The following is a 14,028-nucleotide window of genomic DNA, read 5'->3' as shown; positions in this document are numbered from 1 at the left end:
TCAATCCATTCGAAAACTTTTAACCCATTTAAGACAAAAACATTAGTATATATATATATATATATATATATGGGGTGGGCGCCCTTACTAAGAACTAGAGTTAGTTGTATACCTTTCAAAAAAAAAAAAAAAAAAGAACTAGAGTACCTTGGACACGGGCCATCGGATATTATCGAAATGATCAAAATTTGATAAGTTACTTGAATTTGAATATTGATTTATGATATGAGTCATGATTTCTTGATTCGAAAATTTTCACTTGATCTATACACGATTGATGTGGTATGAACACAATACCCATATATTTTTTTCTTTGGGATACATAAGAAAAATGATCAATGGTTGTACGCCTTTGCCACATCAGCCAAGTACTGATGGAGTGAAAATTTCTAGTCCGGAAATCATTAGTGTTATAAAAAAGAAAAAAAAAAAACAAGTCGGATTCGGATATAGGTACAATCGATTCGAATAATATCCGTTCATAACCCTACCCGTATAACCCCAGGGTTTAGGGTTTTACATTCTTGCAGAAGAAGAAACCAGAAACATAAACAAAAACCAAGCATCATCACAGATCAGAAATCTCACACACCAAAACCCTAATTTCTTCCAAGATTTCTTCTCTCGGTTTCGATGGGAAGCAACCAAGCTGCTGTATCTTTCCTCACCAACATTGCACGTGCAGCGATTGGCCTCGGTGTGGGCTCAGCTCTCCTAAACTCAACTCTCTACACAGTCGATGGAGGCCAACGCGCAGTCCTCTTCGATCGCTTTCGAGGAGTACTCGACGATACAGTAGGCGAAGGAACCCATTTCTTGGTTCCATGGCTCCAAGAACCCTACATCTTCGACATCCGTACAAGGCCTCACACCTTCTCCTCCATTTCTGGAACTAAAGATCTTCAAATGGTGAATCTCACACTCAGAGTTCTCTCTCGTCCCGAAGTATCTCAGCTTCCTTCCATCTTCAAAACCCTAGGTCGCGAATATGACGAAAAAGTCCTCCCATCGATCGGTAACGAAGTTCTTAAATCCGTTGTTGCCCAATTCAACGCGGATCAGCTCCTCACAGAGCGTCCACACGTGTCTGCGTTAGTTCGCGAGAGCTTAATCCGTCGTGCCAAGGATTTCAATATCGAACTTGATGATGTTGCGATCACACATTTGTCTTACGGTGCGGAGTTCTCAAAGGCAGTGGAGCAGAAACAAGTGGCGCAACAGGAGGCGGAGCGGTCAAAATTTGTGGTTATGAAGGCGGAGCAGGAGAGGAGAGCGGCAATTATTAGGGCGGAAGGTGAGAGCGAGTCGGCAAAGCTGATTTCGGATGCAACCGCTGCGGCGGGTATGGGGTTGATAGAGTTGAGGAGGATTGAAGCGTCGAGGGAGATTGCTAGTACGTTGGCAAAGACACCAAATGTTGCATATCTTCCTGGTGGGAATAATATGCTTCTTGGACTAAATCCTTCTATGCCAATGGGACGTTGATCATGGTGAATCTCTCTCTATCTCACTCATTCACATTCTGTTATTTTATATGTTTATGGTTTAGGTTACATCATTTTGATTGCAATACATAACTGTTTTGTTCATAATAGTGATTTCTAGTCTACTATAGTTTCCTTGACGATCTCTCTCACTGTCACTATTATCTAGTATTCACTCAAGCAAATTTTTTTGGTGTGCTTTTTTTTTTTTCAAAATTTTCCCCATTTTCATGAATTCTATCTATTTGTTAAATTGGAATGTGGATTTGTCATAAAATGTCAGTGGAATTTTTGATTTGGTTCGTATTTGTTGTTTCAGCTTGCCCCTACTTTGACTCAAAATAGACGATAGTGGCATCCTCTAATCCACATTTTTTAATTATATTTATGCTAATCAAGAACCATGATTCCCCTGAGATAACTATAGTAGAGCGCATATGTTAACATGTTTCATTAGGTAGTGAAGATCATGCCTTGTCTAGGAACGTTTTTAGAGGTGAAGGCATTTAGTGAAGTTGGCATGGAGAATAGGGAATTGAAGAAAATATAAGATTCTTGTTGTACCTTTTTTTCTTGTTTTTTTTTTTTTTGGTTAGGTATAGGGTTAGTGGTTAGCAGATAAAATTGGGTTCAAGGGGGATTTGAACATAGGACGTGGGAACAACACTCCACATGTCTTACTACTTAGCTAAGTTGGCTTTGGAGAGAAAGCTAAGTTGGCACTGGAGAGAAAGTTGGAATGTAGTGAGGTTTTGTATTTTAAAGGATGAGGAAGAAAGTGTTTGTTTTTGGTTAATTAAGAAGCAAAAACCTGTTTTGTAATATACGTTAAAAGTTTCAGAGAAGAGGAGGATAACATTAAGGGATATGGTTGTAGTGGCAATAAGTCCAAGATAATGATCTTTACATGAGTTTATCATCTAAAAACTTCTAGTTATTTCTCCAATTATAAAGGAAATTTATACGTCTCTCAAGACTAGACTTGATGCATCTACTTGTAGCCACAAATATTGAGGTGCTTGTCACCTTTGTACCATTTTTTTATGTAAGGTTGAATGCAGTGTTTGATCCCAAATCCGTGGTATTATTAACCCAAAACTTTACCAACTTTACCTTGCTAAGTCGGTAAGACGGATGGAGTGCTATTCTCACATCTTAGGTTCAAAACCCTTTACCTATAAAAAAAATAAAAATAAATAAACTTTCCAAATCAAGTGAAACAAATTGATACGATGATACATTTATAATAGGATTCTTTCCCCTAATTTAGGAGAGGTTATTGAGATGCAAATGTTTCCCAAAGGATGGAATATTGTGATTGATTGTGGTTTTTTGCAGAGGGGGGGGGGGGGGGCTTGTGATGCCCACATGCTTTTTCCTCCACATAAATGAACTCATTGATGATACAAATAATTTGAACTTTATAATTACCCTTTTAGCATTTATTGAAAGACAAACCATTTCTCTCTTCCTCATTTCCCTTGCATTGTGTGGAGTAGAAAAATAATTTTTTTTTCCTCAAGTTTTTAATCATTGGTAGTATTGGAAAATTTTGATGCCAGGTAGTTGTAAACTATATGAAATATTTCATCAATTTAGGATCCAATAAGCAACTATGTCGTTCTTATTCCCAAGGAACGTGGTGTGGATGACATATCAGGTTCAAGGTTGATAAGCCTCATTGATGCATCATATAAGATCATAGCTAAGATTTTAGCGTTAGGAATAACAAAGATGTTGCCCTCAATCATTACCCCCAAACAAAGGGCATCGAATTTTGAATGGAATTCTAACAGTGAATGGATGCATTAAGGTTAGAATTTTTTTGAGCAGACCAAACAATAGTTTGTAAGATGGACATAGACTTACAAAAACTCCTATGAGAATGTTAATTGGGAATTTTTTGAGTACATGCTGGGAAGAATGGGTTTTGGCACGTCATAGAGAAGTGGATTATGATATGTATATCCACATCATCTTACTATATTATGATTAATGGAAGCTTCCTGATTTTTTGAAAGGCTCCGGAGGCCTAAAACAATGGGATCCACGTTATTCATTTATTTTTAGTATTGTTGTTGGTACTTTGGGCATATTTATTTCAAGTGTAGGAACGATAAGGGACCATTAAGGTTTTGTTGCTAAGGTAAGAGGATCAATGGTGGTTCACATGTAAATCTGCATGTTACCTTAATCTTTGTCAATACTTTCCCATCACAATATAGTTTCTTAAAGGGGTCGTGTTGTTTAGAGGTGTTGTTGGGGTTGATTGTTATTTTATGACAAACCAATTTATAGGTTAGAAGTTGTCATTTTGAAAAAGAACATATTAAAAGATAATTTTTAGGAGAAAGAGACACGTGGGTAGATATGATTGGTTGCAATTAAGTAGCTTGAAAATTTAGGCATCTTAAAAGATGGTTTGATTATTTAACACCATGATCGAAATGATATTATCGAATTATCATCAATGAAGTTATAAAATTGCTTTAAATAATAATGTGTGGGCAAAAATGTAATCTTATACCCCATTATACATGTGTTACTTTAAGATAAACATTATTTGAGAAGATCTTGAGATAGAAAATGGGACATATACCACCACAAAGTCATGTTCTTGATATTGGGATAATTGTTGAAATATCATTGACATCTTCATTGAACGATCTTAAAAGATAAATCAATTACCAAAATATAAAAATGTCAAAGAGAATCTCTTTTATTACAAAAATGGTTAAGATTTAGTTAATCAAGGAGACACCTAAAATCATAAAACTTAAAAGATCAAGACTGAAAAGTCTGTAAATAAGAGCAATTTAATTTGAATAAGTTCTATAAGTTTCTAGCTAAAAATACTTAGAATTCTGTTTGACTTGAGTGTTAGTGTTATTTTTTTTTGAGTTGCCTCGATTGTGAGTAGTTCAAGGTGGAGTAGCTGAGTACATTGTAGCCTATATCACAAGGTGTGGCCATCCCAAAATTCCCCCACAAATAACATTATCATAAGTTACTTGCACATGGAAATTTTTTTTTTGGGGGAAATTTGGTGGAAAAGCTTCACATGCAGTAGAGATGAGAAGAAAAAAATTTATGGCTTGTTACTTGACAATTTGTATTTTGCTATCTTTGTAGAATTTAGTAGGTGTTTGGATCAAATCGATTCAATGTTATATTACATTGATGTAATCCTGCATATTTGATTTGGATCAAATCAACCTTGTTGGAATACTTAAGTGGGCTTTGTCATTGGGTTGATTCTATGTTCCTAATCTGACCCAAGACCACCCTATTCATAAACAACAACCATCTCCTAACATGCAATATTCATTGGGTGACGTACACACTTTCCTTTAACTCAGTTTACTCCACATCATTAGTGACTGTGTTTGGGATATTTGCCACAAACTGTCAAGATCTTAAATCTTCTCTTCACCTTGAACTGCTTGTCGGTGAGGTACGTGCATTAAATAAGATGATTGACAACTCAGTCAAGATTTTAATCGACTTTTTAACCAGAATCGTACGAATTTCATCTTATTTATATGCAATCATTATCCTTTAGGTTTTTTATATGTGGATTTTTGTGGACTTAGTTCAATCAAGATAATTTTTATAATTAACAAATTCTTTTTTTGATCTATTTATATTTTTCGTAACTGATTTGTCGCTTGAGATCATTCAACACATCTGTTAGTGATTTCTTAGAATCTATCTCAACTTCCAGAATTGGGTTGTATTGTGCATGTTCGACATTTATCTTTGAATCTTTTTAGGTGATGCTTATCTCGAGGTGACACATGTATGATGGGGGATAATATCATATTGTTCATACTCACATTATTATTTAGGAGAATTTTATAATTTCATATACGGTAGTTCTATAATAGCATTTGAATTATGGTATTAAGGCAATGAACCAAATCTGTACAAATTTATGCAAAATTGATAGCTATTTAATTGTAAACAATCATTATCTACCAACCCGTCATTTTCTTTTAGAACTAGTTTTATAGAGTTTCTTTTAAAATACATAACTTCTAATTTGTAAGTCGATTTACAATAAAATAGTGACATTATTTGAATGAGCACGATTAGTTACCATTCGCCTAGTATCAATTGCACTCCATCACTTGCAAAATTCCGTTTGCACTCCATTGCCACGAATGCATTGCTAAAAGGAAAAATTGCACTCGTCCTTCTTTGGAAGTTATAAGTTTGACATTACTTTACCTTCTTTGGAAGTTGTATTTCTTCTTTAGAAGTTCAAATCTTCTTCCTCGCTCCTTGAGATTGATGCAACAATATGTATTAATGTGTGTCTTGAGGGCACATGCTAAATGCACCTTCAAAATATGTAGCACGTAGGTATTTCTTTGTTTTTATAAGAAAAAAACTATATTTTTTTGCTTAACCCTGAAACCTTCGTGTCAACCTTTTTCATCTTTCGAAAAAGAAATAAACACTCTTTCTTTCTATCATTTTATATTTAATATGTTACCTTCTTATTTTATTTTATCTTGTACAAACATAAAATATAAGCACTTGTTCTTGCACATGTTTATCTTTACTATTATAATGGGTAGTGACAAAAACCAGTTTTTTTTTTTGAAAAAAATCATGATTTTAATAATTGTCGATTACATCATGGTTTTTTTTTCAAAATCATCCTTTTTTATTATTTTATCTCACTTTAGTTAATATTTAAATTACAAAAAACCATATAGAAATTATAAAAAATTTAAATAATGTATAAATCCAATTTTTGTAATGCAACCTACTAGTGATTTATAAAGGTTTAATATTTTATTTTTATGTGTATTTTAGTTGCAAAAATTTGATTTTCTTTGATATTTTGAAATTGCAAAAACCCTTTATAGAATAACTAAAAGGCGACGTGTGCATTTATCGGTTTATTTGTAATCTAAAAATTAATTAAAGGATAGCTTTGAAGATTACGTCTATATTTTTGTATTTTTGAAAACTAACCAAGGTCCAATTGCAATTTTCTTGATTTTGATCGAAATGACCTTGATTATATTAAGTTTAAATGTTAAGATTAGGGCATTTTTGAAATCCAAAATTTTGTGTCAAACTACTTTTACTCCATATTCTCTCATTATAATACTAAAGACGTGTTTATTTTTTATTTTTTACTTCTTATATTAATTGAGGTTTGAGGCATTTTGGATGTTAAGAAAAAATAAACATTTTTTCTTACCAAGACATAGAAACATCTACATCGAAAGAGTTTTGGAGATGCATTAAATGCATCTTAGCTTGCGTCCTTGGGCACATGTTAATAGTTTCATATATATATATATATATATATATTATATATATATATATATATAATATATATATATATATAGACGTTAGGCTTGCAAACCCATGTTTCTCAATCGTTGGATTTGACTTGACAAACGGCTTGGATTTCATCTGGGAAATAGTTGGAAACAAAACGTTGGGTTTTAAAATAAAGTTTATATATTTTTAGAAAACTCCCTCCATTTTTCAACTTATTAAAACTAAATCCAATCCAACTCTCAAAACACTCAATTTTTATTATTCTATCTCTCTACAGGAATAACACCCTTCGTTTCCTTCGAACCCTTCGCCCTTCGAACCTCACAAATCTCTCAATAGGAAACTCTAAAAATTCAAGGGGATAGCTCTCTCTTTCCTCTATCTTGATCTGTAGAAGTCTCAAAGGACGTCTCTATCTCTCTTTCTCGATCGACGGCTTCAAAGAACCCGAACGCTCTCTCGACTTGTCTCTCGATCGATCGACGGCATCAAAGAACCCGAATGGTGACCTTCAACAAAATATTGTAAAAACCCTCACTGAAGTTTTGGCTGATCTCTTTATCTCCTACCACGACGGTCGTACTATATCCCCAAAAGTATAGGTCTCTCTCTCTCTAAAGTTAAACTTGATCCGGTCGACATTGGTCTCTATAGGAATAATTATAATAATTATTAGAAAAATTCCGATAAAAATAAGGTTGTCTATGTTTTGGTTCATCAATAAAAATGAAAAGTAGGATTTTCTGAGATATGGAGGTCCTCCGTGTAAGGAATTCAACCCGAAATTCCCAACCTGTGAGAAACAAAAATTAAGCAAAAACACACGTCGAAAAAAAAAGTAATCACACGCACAAGACAATATTTACGTGGTTCGGCAATTTGCCTACGTCCACGGAGTTGCAGGGATTTCACAATTATCAAGAAGAATTACAAAGTGTGGCTCAAGTCCCAAAAACGACAACCAAGACCTTAAAAAACCCTAATCACCAAAAACGGTTTCTATGTATTGCGCACAGGATTCACGATGGGTTACAAAACGTGCCCAAATTTTTTTCTCGGGGGCGTTGCCCTCTGGACTCCCAGGAGGCTTGTCCATGGAGTAAAGTCTTGGGCCGAGTCGGGTCGTCAACCGGATAAAAAATAACTAGGCTCCACAAAGCCCAACACTCCATTGGTAGGGTATATAATTTCTCATTTCGAAAAGTCCATGATTTCTCAAATCCATGTCGTAGATAACTATCAAGCATTTGGATTATGTAAATAATCTCTACATATTCACAAGTCAATCGGTAGATATGACAAAGCAAGTTGCATTCTTAGAAATATATCCCACTCATTAAAGTTAAATAACCTACTCTCAGGAGTTTTCATACACCACTCTTTTTTATGTTCGGCTGAAAATAGATCTAGGTGAAGAATTTCAATAGGAAGTTCCTTAAACAAAAAACCTTGAACCATGATTAATGCTTAATAGAACCTTCTTATTCAGTTGGTTGTTGTAATTCATCCGCCCATGCATGATGTTCCTCTACGTCACCTGAAAAAAGGAAAAAGCAAGTATGTGATATTCAACTCAATATAAGTGATTGACATATAACATTCTACTGGAATTGATAATTCATACAATATTAATGTTTTAAAGAATAAATTTATCTTATAAACATGAAATTACTTACCTTGGGTAGATCCAATCTTTTTTTTTTAATTAGGATTTTCAGGACAAATTCGTTTGTCATGGCCAAACTTTAGATAGAATGCACATTTCCTTTTTTTCTTCTGTTGGGCTAATTCAATACTGCTCTTCAATCTACCAGGATTGAGAATCTTTTATTTTCCCTTTTCATCTTTCTTCCTATCCTTCGTATGAGAAATATTGGAATCCAAGAGTAACATTTGAGCTTCGTTATTCATAGACTTTCCAACTGAATCAATTGCAGGATTTGACATTACATGAGGTGCAAGTTCACTAAGTTTTTTATACATTTCATCGTAGTTATCCCATAATAATTTGAATCCCTCGATTGAAGATGCGGCCATACATGCAAATTTGGTACTGTATTGACATAGATATTCAAGTCGTATTGGTTCAGATTGTTCTTTCTCATCACTCATTGTAAGTGAATCCTTCACTCTGAAAGTACGATTAGCTTCTTTCGTCCATCTTCCCAAAATAAACTGAGATGATATAAAATCAATGTCATAACGAAGAAAAACCTTTAGAAAATGTTTGACAAAGTATTCTCATAAATTCAAATTTCTTGCATTGGCACGTACCCTTATATGTTTCCAAATTAAACTCAATCATAAACTCCTCGGGCGCACAAAACTTAGTTTTCACAATATACAATCGATATCCACCATCCATTACTCGTTCTTCTTCAATTTTATAATTTATCACGTTCACCCATTCATTATTGAATTTTTCAAACAAACTCCTCGGGCGCACAAAACTTAGTTTTCACAATATACAATCGATATCCACCATCCATTACTCGTTCTTCTTCAATTTTATAATTTATCACGTTCACCCATTCATTATTGAATTTTTCAAACAAATTCCTGGTGTACACATTTGCTACATGTTTCAGAAGTAATTTGTTATCTTTGACGTATCGAAACCTGTGCTCTGAATTAAAATCTTCTTTCCTCTCATCATTTATATTCTTCTTCAAAGCTTGTTCATGCTTAATTACAAATTTCTTAAGATTTGATCTCGAAGTAACAAACCCATAAAAAAAAGAATTAGTGTTTTCACTATGGCTTGTAGTATTCATACCGGCAAAAAAAATATATTACGATTATAAACAGGTACCCACGACTCCTGTATTTGAAACAACTGTTGTAGCCATTCATTCTGTTCTAAACCATTTTCCTCGATCACAGCCTTCCACTCCTTCTCAAAATCCTCCTCAGTGTATGTCTACCAAATACACTTTTGCATTTTATTCTTGAATTTAAAGTTCTTAAAGTATACATGTGGTAACTTCTTGACGAACTTCTTCTCGATGTGCCATATACAAAGACGATGACACGTGTTTGAAATTTTTTTGGCAATCGCATTCCTCATTTTCAAATCTTGATCGGTGATTATTGATTTTGGATGTTGTCCTCCTATTGCCTCTAGCCAGGTCTCAAACAACCATACGAAGGTTACCTCGGTGTCATCTTGTAGAAATGCACTCCCAAATTGTATAGACTGCCAGTGGTGGTTTACTCCAGTAAAAGGAGCGAATGACATATCATACTTGTTTGTACGATAAGTTGAATTGAATGTCACCACATCCCCAAAAGATTGATATGCCATCCTAGCATCAACCCAAAAAAGTTGTTACCCTCCCATCGTCATCACACTGTATTGCATAAAAAAAAATTACGAATTTTGAAGATGTTTCCGTTTGAAGTACATCAGTACTGACTGTGCATCTCCCTCTTCTAACTGCTTGTGTTTAACATTTCTCAAATGATTGTAACAATCCCTATTATCGGAACCAATCATATCACCACCAAGATTGTTGAAACTTTACCAACTGACAGATTTTCTCTTTGAAATGCTTCAACTAAATTTTAGCTGCTTTTGGCATGTTTCTATTTGACCTCGTACTCATTCTCCTCCCTGGTGTAACTATCTTGTGATTATGGTTGTCTTTGAAGACCGTAACTTCCCATCGAGTAGTATATATATCATGTATAATTCGCATTGCCGCCTGACATTCACATTTAATAGTTGAAGTACTCCTACTTATCTTTTTCAGGATCTTGTTCCCGACTGTTACCTCAGTTTTTTCCATCTTTGGTGTGTATTTATCTTGATGTGAACAAACAAATGTTATCCCGATCACCTCATTTGAACGCCGTCGTGACTTCGTAGTATCTTGAATACGAATCCAAAATCCATTTCGACGTTTGTAATCTTCATAATATTTTTGAGCTTCCATACTAGAATAAAAAAGCATCCCTACATATGGTGTTAAAGTTTCGACGTCTTTGTTTGGGCTCTGACATTCAATATGCTCACCCTCATCTACTTCCATTGTCAAAGATCCTACAATATCATTAATAGGCACATCACCAAAATTTTCAACACCGATAGTATCCATGATGGATTTTTACAACTGATAAGAAACGAAGACTTGAATTCATAAGAATTTATTTGCAATAACAAGTACATTATAATTATAATTAGACAAAAAAAATTATTGAAATTTGTGCCTCAACAAAAGTACAATTTTCACAATGAGACCATATAACAATTTTACTTCATTGTCACACAAATGTAATCAGACAATATCATAATCGTCTAAATGGTTTAGGAAAGAATGATCAACAATTTCATATTTAAAATAGAAAATAAAAATCTTTAGATTAAATGGTATTTATATCAAATCGGCTTTCTAGGTTCACTCTTTATCACTAATTGTTCAAATTAATTACTTGAACACACTGCACAACATGACTATAATTCTACTTTTAACTCCAACAAATACAAAAATAATCCTAAATTAAAAAAAAAATAGATTACTAGAAAATAATACAATTGCATAATTGGAATATTATAACTAAAATTGAAAGAACTTCAGCTATATCATAGATAAAATTAACACCAAATTCATCGGTAAAACCTCAAACACCCAATGACTTGAGAGAGAGAGATGTACAATTGTGTTATTTTCACATCTGATATAGTTATCTACGACATGGATTTGAGAAACTATGGACTTTCCGAAATGAGAAATTATATACCCTACCAACGGACGACCTCCATATCTTAAAAAATCCTACTTTTCATTTTTCTTGATGAACCAAAACATAGCCAACCTTATTTTTATCGGAATTTTTCTAATAATTATTATAATTATTCCTATAGAGACTAGTGTCAATTGGATCAGGTTTAAATTTAGAGAGAAAGAGAGAGACCTGTATTTTTGCGTATATAGTATGACCGTCATGGTAGGAGATAGAGAGATCGACCAAAGCTTCAGTGAGGGTTTTTACAATGTTTTGTCGAAGGTCGCCGTTCGAGTTCTTTGAAGCCGTTGATCGAGAGAGGTTGAGAGAGAGAGAGAGAGACGTCCCTTGAGTCTTCTACAGATCGAGGAAAAGAGGGAAGAGAGACCTATCCCCTTGAATTTTTAGGGTTTCCTATTGAGATATTCATGAGGTTTGAAGGGTTCGAAGGAAACGAAGGGTGTTATTTCTATAGAGAGAAAGAATAATAAAAATGGAGTGTTTTGAAAGTTGGATTGGATTTAATTTTAATAAGCTGAAAAATGGAGAGAGTTTTCTAAAAATGTATAAACTTTTTTTTAAAACCCGACGTTTCGTTTCCAACTTTTTCCTAGACGAAATCCAAGCCTTTTGTCAAGCCACATCCAACGATTGGGAAACATGGGTTTCCAAGCCTGTTTTCCAAACGTCCCTCGAACCGTCCCATATATATATATATATATATATATATATATATATATATAGAGAGAGAGAGAGAGGAGAGAGAGAGAGAGGAGAGAGAGAGAGAGAGAGAGAGAGAGAGAGAATTTGAGTTTTTAAAGGAGTGAAGTTCAAAAATAATTAAGAGTAGTTGTAGACTAATTTAAGCTTCCAAAGTAAAGCACTTTTTTTAGGAGTGCAATCATATCAATGGAGTGCAATGTGTTTTTTGAATTGTGGAGTGCAATTGGTCGTAGGATCTACATCTTGTCAGTCTAAAGAAGGTATTTTTTTTAAGGTTGTGGTGCAACCCATAATTTGTGATTTGCAAGTGGTCGGTCCCTATTAGATTTAATGTGCATCTCACTATACCTCAAAAAATATATACATGTCATCTTCACAACAAATCACAGTTGATACATAGCCTATCAGATAATGATTCATAGAGATAGGCACACACTTAGAGCTAATGTTTCTCAGATCCATGCCTCCTATTGTTGGATGGGATCATTGGCTGACAATCCTGAAAATGCAGGTCCTCGAATATTAGCGAGTGAATTGCCTCAAAATTTATTATAAAATGGATTCTACGATATTTTGTTTGCAGGCAAAGTATGGCATGCCCAGTTTTAATTATTACTGGATTGGGTCTTTTTATATCTTTGAAGGTCTTTGACAGATGAGGCATTTGTGAAATAAAATCCACCCTACCATGTTAATTGATTTATTGAAAGTAAACCACTGAATCTGAACTCCCCAAATTGGAGTTTATCACATTGTTTGCTTGTACATGCTATCAGAACTGACAAGTATTCTAATAATTGTCTCTAATTTTGTTCCCCTCTTTGCTTGCAGAATTTGAAATTTCAGAGGTTCTGATCTGTGGGATCATACTATGAGATTGGTTTATATTTTTTTGCACATTGCTTGGAATTTCGTCCTTAACAAGATTAGTTATTTTCTGGAATCCATTTAGATCATTACAAACTTGTGTTTTTGAATTTTGTTCATTTCTCATAGTGAATTTATGGATTTAGAATCATTGACATACATCAGTATCATATTTTTAAAAAAAAAACCCTAGTGGAAACTTGGTCAAGCGGTAACCATCTGCTTAGTAATGGTGCAAGTGATTCCAATCACAAAGCAGTCAAGAATCCGATTTTTATAAATGATTTTGAGTCATTTAGGCCTGTTATCTGTATTCTAGATATGAGCAATATTGTCTGTGGTACTGTAAGTGCTTGCTGTTATGGTGAATGATACAAGTTAGGGGTGCAACTTGGTTCATTTTAGGGCCAAATTAATAGAACCAACATGGGTTGGTTCTACTAAATAAGAACCAGAATGGAACCAAATTTCCCATAGAACCAAACTAAACTGAATTAAGGTTTATTTCGTTTGGTTCTATGGGTTGCCAATATCTTAAAACCTCTTTGGAAGCAAAATATTTTCAATGAAAAACAAATAAATAATGAATGTGGAATTTCATACATTAGTTTATTAATCTATCCGTAAAAAGGTCATTTTTGGTTCTCCATTTTCTCAACCCAGGACCGAATTGCAACTGGTTCCATACTGAATCTAACCAACCCAAAGCTATCAATTTGATTCGGTTTCGGTTTGAACTGGGCCAAATTGCACCTTAATAGAAGTAGTTTTGGATTCAACTATTTGGTGAAATAGCAAAAGGTGTTGAATTTTGTTGTTGAGATGTTTTTGCCTCTTGGAGAAGATAATTTTTTTTAAATCCATTGTGAAGTACTGCATTGTTTAGAGAAATGATAGGAGTTTGTTAGCTTTTCATTCATACTTC

General features: G+C 34.0%; 1 protein-coding gene across 1 annotated transcript; it reads left to right on the top strand.

The window, feature by feature from the left end:
• Nucleotides 1-522: 522 nt before the first annotated feature.
• LOC147405454 (prohibitin-3, mitochondrial) lies at nt 523-13,318 on the top strand. Its single transcript, XM_086433201.1, has 2 exons — nt 523-1,490; nt 13,068-13,318. The coding sequence occupies exon 1, from the start codon at nt 634-636 to the stop codon at nt 1,483-1,485; it is 852 nt and encodes a 283-aa protein (XP_086289327.1). The 5' UTR covers nt 523-633; the 3' UTR covers nt 1,486-1,490; nt 13,068-13,318.
• Nucleotides 13,319-14,028: the final 710 nt, after the last annotated feature.

This window comes from Akebia trifoliata, chromosome 3 (assembly GCF_017979445.1).
Source record: "Akebia trifoliata isolate Shusen 1 chromosome 3, ASM1797944v1, whole genome shotgun sequence".
Classification (NCBI taxonomy): Eukaryota; Viridiplantae; Streptophyta; class Magnoliopsida; order Ranunculales; family Lardizabalaceae; genus Akebia; species Akebia trifoliata.
Note: the sequence above shows the minus strand (reverse complement) of the source record. Positions and strands in the feature narration are given on the sequence as shown.

Excerpts from the sequence above, each read along its gene's own strand:
- LOC147405454 (XM_086433201.1), top strand. The coding sequence starts at position 634 with ATGGGAAGCAACCAAGCTGCTGTATCTTTCCTCACCAACATTGCACGT.